Raw genomic sequence first — 15,690 nt, 5'->3', positions numbered from 1 at the left:
GAAGTGAAATCAGAAATACAGTCTAATCCTGTAACTATCCATCATGTCAGGTGTTTTATATGTGTTTGTTAATGTTTGTAATTTCCAATAGTGCTACCTAAGCAAGGGAAATTATGAAGCTTATTAATGCATGAAAGCATTCAGCCCTGAAAGCATTCTTCTCTGAAGAATGAGTAAAAATATTCTGAAAACTATTTGAGCCATTTGAGATAGACCAAGTCAAGAAACAGAATTCACAGGAACTACTATAGCTTACTTTGTTATTGAATTGATTATTGAAAAACTGACAAGAGTTTTTCTCTCCTTTCCTTATATACCCAAGAGAATCAAGATAGGTTAGACTTAAATTTCTTTCTCACTTCTTCTTTCCTTTCATGGGTAAGCTTATGTTTTTGTAATGACTGCTATATCTTTTCTTAAGACTATTTCCATATTTCAATGTACTAGAGCTGATAGATAGAAGCATTCCTGGTTTCTAGATTTTCGTTTCCTTATAAAGTCTTACATGTATCAATTATTTAGAAAAGGAGAAATGATCACACAGAAATCTAGAACAAGACAGCTTTATATACTTCTAATTCAATGGGCAAAAGGGCATCTTAAGTTGAAGATGTTCAGGTATGATATCATTGACCAATATTTCTTGCTTCAGTGGCAAAATGTACTGAGAACATTATGAATTTTGCATCCACAAACCCTAGTAGATAGACAGGGATATACTCTAAAATAAAACACAGGGTTGTATCCAATCTTCCACTGAATCATTTTCATAAATAGAACAAGGAATGAGGTAACCCCCCTTCGTCCTATAACCTACTTAGTACCTTTTAAAGGAACATAACTGATGGTGAAATTATTTCCTTTGATGAAATCAGTGCTGCTATCTGGGATATTGGGCCAGATTTTCGGTGGTGATATAGAATTATGAGGACCTTGTAGCTGTGGAATAGGGATTTCTAGCAAGAGTCTAAGGGTCAAATGGTTCTAGACAATATAGGAAACATAAAAGACAGATTCTTTCCACTGATAAATGACAAATGAGCATCTAAAATATTTATATTATATTGTTACCCAATTTCCATAGAGAAATTGATAATGCAGGTATTTGTGACAGGTAATTGTCACATGCCTTCTTTAGGTTCCCTTTGCCTCTTCCCCTATAAGTGATATGGAGAGCCTAGATTTTTGCATTGTTTGCTTCTGGCTAGTACTTTCAATGCCTTGGGAAGGTTATTGTCAGTTTTACATAATCAAACAATTGTAGATCCATTTTGAAGTCTATTTTTACTAAAATTATCGTATTAATTAAAATTATGTCTTGACTTCTCTTTGATGATACCTAGTAGTTTTTCTTATTTATCTTTTATTTCCTGTCTCTGAACTTCAGGACTGCACTAAAGAACTTTGATCTACACTATTGCTTCTGTCTTAGCTATCTTTAAAAGGACCAATCAGGTCTACTGGTACACTGCATAGATTTTGAGGGCCTGAAAAAGAGTCTTGGTAATGATTACATCAATTTGGATTACAATAGCAAGATTGGTTGCTTATAATGCAGGCTAAGTCTGAGATGCTAGTTGACAGTTGATTAAGGTTGTAATAAGCCAGGGCCTAGAAAGAAAAGCTGAGTGATTCACAGATTTGCTAAGGTTCAGATAAGCACCCAATATATAGGAAAATAAGATGAGAATATGATTTACTTTATAGTTGGAATTTTAAATTAGATACTATAAAACCTTCAGCATGTATGAATTGATAACATGCTGCATCGCTTCATAATGAGCATTTATGAAAATGGAGCATTAAGATTTGTGATTTTTGGGTGCTTATCTGAATCTAACTGAGGTTCATATATCTTTAATATTCACCCTCATATATATAAAACACAATTAACAGGATGAAACAACTAAGGGTGGAAAAATACTAGCTGGATATTTTTGCAGCTCTGAATTGGAAATATAACATCCAAGTATTTTTTTTAATGCTCTGTTTTAACAAATGCTCATCAAGAGGTGCAGCATATTAAAGATTAGCATATACTGAAGGAATATTTTAAGATATTTTAAAAGTAAACTGTAATAGTTTTCCAATGATATTATGTTTTTATCATTTATTTCTCTTTTATTTTCTTAATATTGTGAATAAACAATTTGTACATCTTTTTATCTTATACTAAGATTTACATATGGGAAATAATACAGCATGTTATTCATCATACAAATAATAATAAATGGAGGGATCTTGTTATATTACTTATATTGCAGGAGCTTTAGAGATTATTTAATATACCTACTTGTACAATTCTGCATGACTTATGGAAAGAGGCTCCACAATATATAACATAAAAGCAAAAAGAAGATAATTTGATTTGCTGTTTTTTTTCTCTAGATGGGTTCAGCTTTCTTTAAATGCAAATACAAGCTTCCGAATTCCAAACTGAAGTCATGGAGCCCTAAGATACACCGTTACAGGTTGTGATCTATCTTGTCTTGATCTTGTGAAAGGCTACAACTTCAGTTTATGTTTTGATTACAGTTGCCCATATTTCTCAGAGAAATGTTTGTTTTTACATGCACAAATGCAGGTTCTGATTTTGAGCTAATTTTCTAGGTTTCCAATTTTGCTTTCTTCAGGACAACAATTTTTAACTAAATTACACAGAGAATAGGATTAAAATCTATTTGAAGACAGTTAGTGCATTTCTAGCCATTGGAAATAACAAAGAATAAAATTACTTATAATGGCAGTAGTGAATCAAAATTTTAATTTAAAAATGTAAGCTTTCTTGATCATTTTCATTCTGGGTCTCTAGGCTGCTCAGATTATTTCCATAGTAGATTATTAAATGAAGTCCTATTGAATTGTTATTGGTACAATAATATGTAATCAAAGTTAGGGCATTAAATTTAGGGAATAATACAAATTCATAAAGACAAACAAAATCACAGTGATTACTTTAAACATCTCTAAACTTGTCTTTTCCTCAAAAATGTGTATTCAATTGTTAATATTGCTATAAAATGAAAATATCCTAGTGAATATTGGTTTCATATGTAAAAAGAATATATATTTTTGTATCATTCAATGAATTCTGACTTACATTTTGCTTCCAGTTAATTATTCTATAATATTCTTACAATATCTACTGAGCAATGAACTTTCTCAATTCAGTGATGATGTAAAACACAAATTGTATTTATAGATGACTAACTGATAATTTCATTAGTGTTGGAATAGTCTTTTTGTTGGTACAAAAAAACCTAGAAAAATATTAGTTTTGTTACCTGAAATTCTTACAAGGCTTACAAGAAATGGAATACAATCTGAAGAGATTTTCCAAAGAATATTCAGAAGTTTTTTTTTTTTACTAATACATGATTTTTAATAGATTTATTCAGATTTTTTTAAAAAAAACCTTTCTTCTCAGACTATAAAATATAGAAGATAATAGTTTTAAATTGCACACTTTAAGACAGCATTTTTTAACTTATTTTTTTACTTCTTTATTATTTTAATTTGTGTCCTACTTTTCCATCTCCAGCATGCTCAAGATATCTCAGTACAAATTTAAAAGATTTAAAAACTAATTACTGTATAAAATGTAATAGTATACGGAAATAGCCTTGGGAGATGGTGAGAAGAGATAGACCAAGGGAACAATAAGATAAAAGGCCATTTAATCTATACCAGGAATAAAGGCATGGCAAACAGCTCAGAAGGAAGATTTTGTTAATGTAAACTTACAATAAACTGGAATTCGCTCAACTGGCCATGTTTCATGTCTGGTCTACCTTGCAAGACTGACACCAATCTTGCAAGTCTGAAAGTACATTTCTCCCCCTCCTTTTACAGCCTAAGAAACCTGGGAGTGTTCCTGAGATGCTTACTTACTCTGTCCACATTCCTGCTGTAGGCTAAGTTGCCTTTTATCTGACCTTTTAGCTGTGTCTCTTCCCCGTTTCCCATGGTTATTCCACTTATAATTACATAAAAAGCAGCTATATAATTTTCAGATCTAAGGTCAGGGAAAACAGAAATGGTGAATCAATTAGGATGTTTGACCTAATCCTTAAATTCATATTCATGCTTCCAAATGTTTTAGAATTGAATGTTTGTATAACTTAACAAGCAGATGCATTATTTTAAAAATATCTGGAATAGGAAGGGGAAAAAGTGAGAAAGAACTATTCAAGAATGTTATGTCTTTAATAATGCAATGCAACATATCTGTGTCAGCACAAAAGTATCCTTTTAAATCTTGTTTTGGAAGAAATCTAGATAATATATTAGTGAATGAAAGTATATACTGTAATTGAGATACAAATTTAATAAATGATTTATTGCTAAGATAAGCATGTGTTACAATACAAATTGTATAAATAATTTGCAGGCAAAAAATCATACTGAATGACTTTAAGTATGAAGGCAAGCTTCCTATTCTACAGAGAGTCCTCAACTTATGACTGGTTACTTAATATCCACTTGAAGTTACAGTACTTAGAATTGTATCTTACATATATGTAAGATCAACAACTTAGTTGTTAAAATTATTATAATAGCTAAAATAAATAAAAACAGGTAATGCTTTATTATCTCACCCATACAATAAGATACTTGATCATCCTGTATTTCTCTTACCAATTAAAGAAAACCCAAAATACATATATTAAAAGTTGCATCTAATAATAATTATTTTAATGTTTATTTTTATCTGTGAAATGTAAATATACATTTTTAAACTTTTTGCTTTTCTAAAATCATGTATCAAAATGGAATACAAGTAATATTTAATATTGATTTCAATTGAATTGAATTTTTAGGATATTTGTAGTATTGTTTACTTATTTGGATTACAAAGCTAAAATATCTCTTAGCAAGAATTCTCTTTTCCCGTTTCCTTAAATAAAGTCCCTCTTTATGTAATATAACAATATAATGTAATTAATCTTCTTATGTGCAAATTAAACTAATACAAAATCTAATCTACTAGAGTAGTAAAAAAAACCCTGATAGATGTTTTAAAATCTGATGGCTTCCTAAGCAGATTATTAAACATCTCTATCTATTCTATTTTCCAAGAACCACCATCCAGAGAAATAATAGCACTGATTTGAATCTGAAAGTTATTATTTTAACTGAATTCTATTTCAACAATTCATATTTTGGTAACCGCAGCCAGTTTGCCAATAGTAAGACAACTGGAAAAATGTAATAGCTGTAATTGGTCTTTTTAATCAAATAAATTTCAGACAATGCAAGAAATATGATTGGATGCTAACATTTGACAATTAAAGTCTTATAAGTTACATAGATGCTTTTATGAGCAAACACTATTTTAATATAGTAAGTTAACCAATCTTGCTTATTGTACTTGATATTGTACTTGCTTAGCTGAGCTTGTACCATAGTTCTCAATATTTTTATACCAAATATCAGCTTTTTTCAACATAAATTCTTTACTGTTTTTAAATGATTATTGTCATATGAATAAATATGCATAATATTCAGATATTGTCCTATGCATAAATATATTGCTGGAGTATTGAAAAAGAACTTAGTGAGACATGATGTCTAGACTACATAAAATGCTTTGATTAGGCTGCCTAATTGTTAGCAACAGGGAAATATATTGTCTAATATCTGCAAGAACAGCAAAAATGTTAATAAATTTAGTGTCTTTCCCAATTATCTTCTTCCTTTCTGATGCACCAGATTATATGATGATGTAGAAAACATTTTGAGTGCATCAGCAGAAACATGAGTGGATGCTCTGACAGAAGCTATCTTGTTTCTATCTTGTAACATTAAGTAAAAACCAAAATGGCAATGTGATTAAATATATCATTTTCTGCAATTCTTAGCAACTTCAATGCATGTTGTGTACAATTCTTGTTTTTCAGGTTAACCAAGTCATATCCATCAAATATTATAACATTCCTATAGTGATAATTTAAATATCTAATATAGGACCAATTTTTGGAATATTATGTAATGATTTAGCCTATGCTGTCAAAAAATGGGGAAAAAAAAGAATAGAGAAGGATTTCTATATTTCAAACTGATAGAACAAATACCTGCTCCATGATCACTGTTAACCGCATACTAATAGAAATGGACCGAATCTTAACACCATTGAAAGGCTTATTCAGATAGCATTAATTCATTCCCAATTCCCACAAATTCTGACTTTGAATGTGATACTTAACCATCTACCCTATAAAAACATAATTGAGTTCAGATAGGAGGCAAGAACACAGAAAGGAAGAATCCACTATCTGCAAGAAGAATCTCATAGGATAAACAGAATAGCTCATAAATAATATGTGATCTTGAAGTTTCAGTCTCAGTAATTAGGGCTAATAAGACACTGTCTATGCTTGGTCAAAAGCTGAGATCATATCCATTTAAGACGTCATTCAAATGCTATTAAGTGCAGGAAAAGGCTTTCCATTAAAGCCTCATGAGCATCAAACTGTATTGCACTTGACTGCTGGAATCCTTAATCTGTTATTTCATACTGACCATGTTTATACTTTATCCTTTGAGCCTCACTTGCCTTGACTATGTGCTGCCCTTTGAATTGTGTACATTGGTAGAAAATTCAAGATTTAATTTAATTAGATTGTGCTGTTAATTAATTGGGAGTGCTGCACTAATTTAACACTTGCTGCAAATTAATGGTCTTAGGCATAAGGCCATACAACATTGATGTAATAATTATCAGCAATTGTATATTATGCGGTAAGTTACCATATATATTTCCATTATGAGTGCTAAGGATACATTGTACTTCTCCTCAGTCACGTTATCAAAAAGTAATATCAGTGATAGTACTAGCTTGAAAGTCAGGACATTATGATATCCCCATTTTCCTTTTAATGACACAAATTATACAGTGAAGAAGTATGCTTTCATTAATCATTATTACCTCTTTTATTTGCACTGAATTTGCACTGAATAAAATGAATAGATTCATTTAAAATATTCAATGGAATGTTTTAAATAAATTCAGAGCATCATGCTGAATTTCATGAATGAACAGTCAGTATGATATTAAGCAAGCTGAAAAGTATGTTCCGTTAGCCTTAATTTACAATAGTTCATATAATGACTGTTCAAAATTACAGTGGCACTGAACGAAGAGAATTATGCCCTGTATTTGAAGTTATGGCCACTGCAGCACCCTTCAGTCACGTGAACACTTGGCAATCCACCAGCTCTTTTGACTAACCGTAGGGATGCTGTAACAGCCCTCTTCACCTTTTCCATCTTCCCATTCTGCTGGAATAATTGAACTTATGCCTAACCCCATAGGTTCTGCAGACTACTTCCCACCCCAGCCTCCCACCCACTTCATCATATCTTGCTTTATTTATCTTTTCTGGACACTACCTTGGGCAAGAAGAGGCAGACTATCTCCTGGGTGGTCTTCCTATACAATAGCTGAATGGTACTATCCCAGAAGTTGTCATCATACTATCCCAGAATTTGTCATTACCACTTTATACCATGCCAGAGGAGGTCCCATCTTGGGAGAGGCTGCAAACAATGGTAATTCTAGTTAGCAACTCTTGATGTTGTTGCATACTGCTGGATATCTTTTGATTCTCTGAATTCTGTGTGAATAAATTAGGATTGAAGTGAACAGAAACGTTGCTATTCCAGTTTCACTCATTTTACTAAAAAAGCTTCACTGTAGTTTTTACCCAAAACCTTTATTGCTGGAAGTGAAATAATAAATAATGAATCTCCACAATAGAAAATTGCTTTTTTACTGATTTACTAATGCACCGAGATTCTGAAGTACTTTTGAATTGGTTGGGAAAATCTGCAGGAATTGGTCAGTAAGAATGATTCTGACTAGATACGAATCTTGCAGAATGCTTTTCTGTCTTCAAAACTGTTATGTGGATTACTTCACTTCTTTTATACAGAGCTGGGTTTCCCAAGTATCCTATTATACTTAGAGATGATGAATTAAGAAGACTTGTATCCAGAAGAATGAAAGAATGTTCTTCATTTTGTGAGGTTAAAAATAATCACTATTCAGTCAAATAAGATTGATTTGAATCTCACCTTTAGAGAAGGGGTGAAGTGGCTCTGCCAGGCTGAGAAACTGTTTGTGGTTTCTACATCTAATATGGTAAAAAAAACTAAGTTATTGTCTGACAGGCAATATTCAATCCCATTGGTAATTAATTAATTATTCTAGACCTGGAAGTTTCCTGTTCCCACAAAAGACCTGTGATGAATCATACAAATAATTCTAGAAGAAAAGCTATATATGTATGTATGTATGTATGTATGTAGGTATGTATGTATGTATGTATGTATGCATGCATACACACACACACACACATATCCATAATATTATATTTTGTTTGTAGAATATTGTAGATCCAGGACCAATTCACTCAACCAATTTTGGAATTTGTGTGTGATGAATGAAATATTTACATTGTGAGATTATTCTGTGATGGATTTTCTGCACATGGCTAAAAAGAAATGTATAGCACTACTAATTAGGCTTATGGGGAATGATTCCAAAATTTTACTATGTGAGAATTCAGAAAAATATAACTTATTTTTTTTTAATGTGAGTTATTCCAGTTTAATAAATATTCTAAAATTCATTTCAATTTGTTTTTCTTTTCTTTTTTATATGCATCTAGAACACTATCTTGGACTTTCAACACAAGTATATTTTAAGGAGCATTATTATTCAGTTATTCTGAACAACTTGCTTCTGCCTTCTTTCCCAGGAAGTGTGTAGAGAGCTTTGGTGTCTCAGCAAAAGTAATCGCTGTGTTACCAACAGTATTCCAGCAGCTGAGGGTACTCTTTGCCAAACTGGGAGCATTGAAAAGGGGGTAAGTTAATTTTCTTCGGGGCACAGAACGTTTTAGAAGACCAAAAAGGATTATTAAATGTTATGTAAGAAATGATAAACTTAAACAGAGCATCAACAAAATGGAATGTTCATTTTAATTCACTTGCAATTATATATATATTTTAAATAGTTCTTTAATTTTTTTTTAATGTAGTCTCATTATGGGGTCTTTATTAAACAGATAGTACTATCTAAAAGTTCTCAACTATGGCTTCTTTCCATGCTTTTGTTCTGAAAGCATAATCCTGTTACAGTGCTCTTCCAATGTGTGAGATGCTGTGAAAAAAAAGTAGTAATTCAAATGAAATGATTCAGAACAATTTCTCTGCTTTGTATAATATCCATGGTATTTAACTAAATAGCAAAACATACACAGACACACAAACGTCACTTTTTTCTCTAATAGAACCTTGAAAATTCTCAAATTCCTATTCAATTTATTGAAGAAAATGGATAGAAACATAGGCAGACGAAGGTATCAAACTAATGTTTTGAAATGCAGTGACTACTAGCTCCTGGTAACAACACTGTGTTTCTGCTATTATGCATGCACAAGTTTAAACTACTCTGGTAGTAGTAAGGCATTTCTGCTTTTGTCAGTTAATTGTACTTCTTAACAGCAATACATCTTTGTTATAAATTTGACTCTCACAATTTTGCAGTTTTTCTCTAAATGTTTTTGAATGCCTCAAACTTTCTTGAGTGTTGCTTATTTTTTCTAAGTACACAGAGGGAATATTGACAGGTTTGGGTAGGTTGGAATATTTGTTTCTAAATAATATGAGGAAAATCTTAGAGAATCCAGAACTATTACTTGATATTTATACTCCACATATTTGCAAAAGTGAGCTAAAGCACTCAGTTTCCTTTGAAGCATTTGTGTAAACATCCATTCATTCAAAAGAGTAGAATGTTAATTTCTACAAAGATGGAAGTGTTCTCAGTATACAGATTCTGTTGGTCTCTTGTGAAACAAATATGTGCAATGACATCTATTCATTAAAAAGCATGTTTTGCATGTTCAGTTCAGATGTAGTATAAACCAGTGCGTGATATAATCTTAGACTCCAGTGAGACAATCTCAACTATTATATGAGGAAATGTTATTCACTCTCATATGAGGGTTTTGTCAAGAATTTTATATATTCTATTGTTATATGATTAACTTGTGGTAGATGTTCAAATGAAAAGCTGAGCAAGACAATCCTGACTTTATGGTATTTTTGTGTTATATAATATATGTAACACATGAGCGAGTGTAAGGTGCTAGCATTATCTCATGCCTTTAGGAAATGTATGTGTACAAGGGCAATCCCGGGACTTTGTTAAAATATTATAATATTTTATATATTTTCAAATTTTTAAAAGGAGTCCAGTTTCAAAGATGCTATTGTTCTTTCAGATTAAGTTATATGGTTATTTAAATAAAAATAATTATTTCCTACCATGCTGAAGAAGATAATGTTTTTTAAGTCACTGAGTGAATGTAAAAGCAAAAAAAAAAAACAAGGAAGTTTTTGGTAGGAGTTCAAGACAAAGGAAAGAGGAGAAAGGGAAGAAGAAAATTGAAGAACCAAGGAAATGGAGTACTCTATTGAGCAAGGAAGATGAACTTGATGGACATATCTAGGCTCCATAGCCTAGGTAAAAGGGGCTTGTATATATACATCTTCCTTTTTCTCTACAATGACTGACTGACTGCTGCTGCTGGCTGTGTATGACTGAAGATTATTTGCTGCTGACCTAGTTGAAGATGTTTCAGAGGACATATAAGGAAACCAGTTCCCCAGAGAGGAAGATCCCTGAATTAGCAAATTGGGGAGTTTTATGTGGAATTAGGCAAGGAATTGCCAATTACCAATCAACACAGAAAGGAAAGGAAGGTTAATGATGATGTACAAGGTATGTGCTGCTTGAAGAAATCTCAAAATGACATATTCTGGAAGTACAAATTTGTGTCCTTACTAGAGGACCTAAAAGGTCTTAATTAATTTTTAATTGAAACACATCATGAAAAGTGATAAATTCTTGGGCAGGAGATATAAAACTCCTCAGGAAAGGCAGAAAATACCAAAAACATAAAAAAGAAGACTGGTGGAAGTACACTATGTGTAGCCCAAAGAAGCAAGTTCCAAAGGCATTTGATAATACTGGAATTTAACTATTGATATTCAGCTCCTGCTCTTGGCGACAGTTCATGACTACCTGAGCATGCCCCACCAATTCTGGGTTCATGGAACAAGATGGAAAATATATGGGCCCCAGTTGACCAAACAAACCAAGAACCACTTTGGGAAGAATATGTTGTGACATGTGATTCTCTGCTCAGACCTGGTATGACACTGCAGATAGTATGTTATTCTCCAGTTACCCATACTTTCTAAAGATGTACATGGGAATTAATGACACTGAGAAAACTTTGAAAATATTGTTGACAATTTCATTTGAAATTTCTTCTGAAGATGGAAGAAATAACCTAATCCTTACAGACTGGGAGGAAATAGTTGAAAAAGTAAGGGTGCTTTGAACCTTGGGACAAAGTGAACATGTTATCCATAATATAACATGTAGATATGTATTTGGATTCAGAAGAGCAAAGCAAGATATGGTACACTTCAAACAATTCGTACTAAATGGGGAAAAATGACTATATTTAAAGAGAACAATGGATATACACACAGAACTTTCTAAAATGATAAAAGGAAACATATATATAGGAAATGAAGGCAGGCAGTATAACTAGAAAAATGATACAAAGCAGTTGCCAGAAATTGTAGATTGTGATAGAAAGCCTAATGAGGAAAGAGCTGACGCTTGTGAGAAATGCCCCAAAAAACAAAAAACACTTTCCAGATATGTCAGGAATAAAAGAAAAGGGAGAAAGTCTATACAGTAGCAAGAGTGAACTAGTAACAGTGATGGCAGTAAGGCAGAATGTCTTAACTTATATTCTACATCTGTTTTCTCTCAGAAGAGAAAGGAAGCCTTAGCTGGCCATCATTGTGCCCCTAATGGAAGGAAGAGCTGCAGCTCAGGATAGACAAGGAAAAGGTAAAAGATTACTTAGCTAATTTGAATGAATAGGTTACTGAAGAAACTAATAGAGATTACTGTAAATCACCAAGGGTAATCTTTGAAAATTCCTAGCGAACTGGCAAAATCCCAGAGGATTGAAGGAAAGCAAACTTTATCCCTATCTTCAAAAAAGAGAAGGACAACAACTTGTGAAAGTAAAGACCTGAGCAAGGTCCCCAAACAGCTCATTAAGCAGCATATTTATAAGCACTTGGATAGGAATACAACAGTTAACAAGAGCGAACATAAATTTGTCATGAGCAAATTATAGTCAGATTAAATTCCTCTTTTCATAAAATTAGTTGTTTAATTAGTTGTCATGATGAAAGATAGGCTTAACTGGACACAATATTCCAAATGGAGTCTGTGCAAGGTAGTCTAGAGCAGAGCAATTATTTCCTATGATCTGAATTCTGTTCTGTTATTAATGGCACACACACACACCCAATATCACTTGTCTTTTTACTACTGGCTCATGTTTAACTTGTGATTAACAAGGAAACCCAGATCCTTTCATATGAATATTGCCAAACCTGGCTTATCTCATCCTATACTTGTGACTTACTTATTTTTCCCTACAAAAATGCAGTAGTTTACATTTCCCCTGGAGATTTAAATTTCATCCTAATCGTTTTAGTCTGTCTGGACTTGTATGAATCTTCTCTCTTTCATCTAAAGCAGTGGTTCCCAACGTGGGGCAATTTGATTTTTAATGGGGGCAATTTGAACCTTGTTTAAAACAAATTAATGACCTTTTAGGCTTCCTCCACGTGTGAGTAGAGGTCACTTTTTGAGTAAAGTAAGAATTATATGTCGGGGGGGGGGGCAATCAGGATTTTAAAGATGCTTAGGTGGGGCATGGCCCAAAAAAGGTTGGGAATCACTGGTCTAAAGTGTTAGCCACTCTCCCAACTTTGTGTAATCTGCAAAATGTTTGAGTATTCAACTCTTTCATTCAAATCATTGATAACGTTGTACAGCACAGGGATCCAGGACAGAGACTGGAGCACTCGATACTTCTCTCAAAGTTGAAAGAAATTCAAGCAGATAAGTTGTAGTTTGATTATTAAAGAAAAAAAGATTAATTGCAATAGTATAAGAAATGAATACATCTTCTGTGCTAACACTGTATATATTTTTCTGAAGAGCAATCTGAGTTACCTCATTATTCTATATATCCTATGACACATTTCCATTTACTTTAGAGCCAGTTGCTTAAATATCAGTCATTTGGAGATATCTAATTCCATCCCAGAATACCACATCTTTCTGATTATTCTTGCTTTATTTGTCTTGAATTAAATTCAAATAGCTTAATAAAGATACCAAGCATTTGACCACGCTTGTGAACTAGACAGTTTAAACTCACTTTAGCAAAATCAAGATCAATTTGGGAAAAATACATTCATTTTCAATTAGTGATAGTCCTCAGACTAGAGAGCAGAATTAAGTATACACTAACCTTCAGGGAATCAAAGAACACTGGATGTTCTGACATCACATAATTATAAGGAGAAAAGAAACAACAATTAAGGATTAGTCAGAGGATTAAAATGGACAGTGTGTATGTATAGATATTTGAAGATTCCCCCTCCCCTCAATACTTCTAAGTTATTATGGTGCTCATTTTATTGAAATGTACATCTTTTAAAAACAGGTTGATTTGATGCATTATTTTAAAAGGAGAGCATATTACTTGATTCAAAGATTTGGACTGGCATTATTTAGTGGTTTCTTGATACCTTATTTCATATTTCAGAAATATTGTTAAATGTGTAATTTGCTTCCCTCTTCTGTGACACTTGGTTCCTCTCAGCCAAAGCAACCATAGGATGTTAGCCAAATATTACTCAGCAAATGCCATAATATGACAATTTTACTTTTGCTTTGGATATGAGATTGTACTTGTGGTTTTGATCAGCATTTTGTGTGTATAGAGCAGCAGAGCAAATTGCAGCCTACTGATTTGGACTAGTCTTTGATGACTATTGAATGATAGTTGCAAATAATGGTGAACCCTGAAAATGTTTCAATTGTCAGGCAATGAAAGGGAAGCAAAGCAAATATTGTTCTAATCTTTAAAAGAAAAAGAAAAAAAAGGGGGGAAATGATCCTCTACCTTTAATATATTATTTCTATAACATATTTTTTCAAATACTATAATATGACTGCTTGTATCTGTTTGAGATATATATGAATTGTTTTAAATATACATAAGAATTTTCTGTTCATAAATAATTTATGTTTGTCACCAATCATTTAAGTGTCCTTTTTGTATTATTGATATTTGTATAGATCCTTGGGGGGAAATGCATTTTTCAAAATGTATCACGCAAATAAAACTTTTTTACTGGCATTTGAGATTTCTCCCTTTCTTCTTTCTTCAGTGCCATTATAATGACACTATAATACACTTCATAATATCATTAAATGATGTATATATGTGGCAAAAATGGTTTGCAAAACCAAAAACATATGGCAAGATACAGTGAATGACATTAGATTCACCTACATTCTCTTCTCTTGTCTCATGTAATTATTTTACTATTTTCTTCTTTTTTTATGCTTATAAATTATTCAATAGGTGAATTGTATGATCTATGTATGTATATATGTATGATACATAATGGAAAAACACTGTTTTCATAGGAAAAAGATATGTTTAATTTTTTGGATATGTTCCTTCAATTTTATTAAGCAAAATAAAACAGGTAGATTTTTGTCTTAAATTAGGACTTTATTATTTTGCTTAGTATGTGAATAAATAAATTATTTAGTTTAAGTAATATATTTACCTAATGTCTCATAATTTAATAACAAAAATCAGATTTAAAACTTAACATTTTAAATCTGTTGCAGTTTATTTTAACAAGAGATAGTTAAGGCTGTTTATGAAATGACAAATGCTAGCTTATTAAATTGTTACGTATGTTAGGACTTTATGATTCAGTTTTGGTGAAAAATAAATAACATTTTCCTGCACCCATAACTAAACAGGGTTAAATCAAAGCTTATATATGTTAGCAGTGCAATGAATGCACTGTTGGTCATATATAATATATTTGGGCATACCAGGGGTTGTAACACAAATACATACCTATTTCCCTGGCCTAGCTGATAAGGAAGAGAGCCTGTGGCTTAGTGGCAATTACATCGGCCTAATATGCAATACAGCCCTGGTTCGATTCCCAGTAAGGGTATGGCTAGCTGATGAGAGCTAAATAGCTTGAAATAGATCTATACTAGTCTCCCTTTATTTATTTTTTCGTAGATTTTCACGGGTGTAGGTATGCTGGTTTTGTTGTATTCGGGTCTTTTCCCGTGTAAGGTTACACGGGAAAAGACCCGAATACAACAAAACCAGCATATATATATATATATATATATATATATTTATATTACTGTCTTGAATATTTTATTAATCAAAAGTTAATTCTTTGTTTTTATGAAATCTTTTCAGTGGTGTTATCAGGGAGAGTGCGTCCTTTTTGGCACTTGGCCTCAGAGCATAGATGGAGACTGGGGTCCTTGGTCAATATGGGGAGAATGCAGTAGGACCTGCGGGGGAGGAGTCTCATCGTCTATAAGGCACTGTGACAGTCCAGCGTAAGTAGCTAAAGTAAGCCATCGTCAGCAAAAAGACATATTTGGAAATGATTTTAAATGTGGATTCATCTGTCATTTGTCAAAATGCTTCTGTGCTATATCAATCTACCTTTAAAACA

The 15,690-nt window shown here is 32.3% G+C and overlaps 2 protein-coding genes across 2 annotated transcripts in view; one reads left to right on the top strand and one right to left on the bottom strand.

The window, feature by feature from the left end:
• Positions 1-15,690, bottom strand: part of PPWD1 (peptidylprolyl isomerase domain and WD repeat containing 1) — a 356,454-nt gene that overhangs the window by 131,448 nt on the left and 209,316 nt on the right. The gene's annotated exons all lie outside the window — the stretch shown is intronic.
• ADAMTS6 (ADAM metallopeptidase with thrombospondin type 1 motif 6) overlaps positions 1-15,690 on the top strand; it is a 139,835-nt gene that overhangs the window by 84,483 nt on the left and 39,662 nt on the right. Inside the window, exons 12-13 of the mRNA XM_081940942.1 lie at positions 8,763-8,870; positions 15,426-15,571. Of these exons, the coding sequence (XP_081797068.1) occupies positions 8,763-8,870; positions 15,426-15,571 (254 nt within the window). The remainder of the gene's footprint in view (positions 1-8,762; positions 8,871-15,425; positions 15,572-15,690) is intronic.

Source organism: Natrix helvetica (genome assembly GCF_964273705.1).
Source record: "Natrix helvetica genome assembly, chromosome: 2".
In the NCBI taxonomy this organism is placed as follows: domain Eukaryota; kingdom Metazoa; phylum Chordata; class Lepidosauria; order Squamata; family Natricidae; genus Natrix; species Natrix helvetica.
Note: the sequence above shows the minus strand (reverse complement) of the source record. Positions and strands in the feature narration are given on the sequence as shown.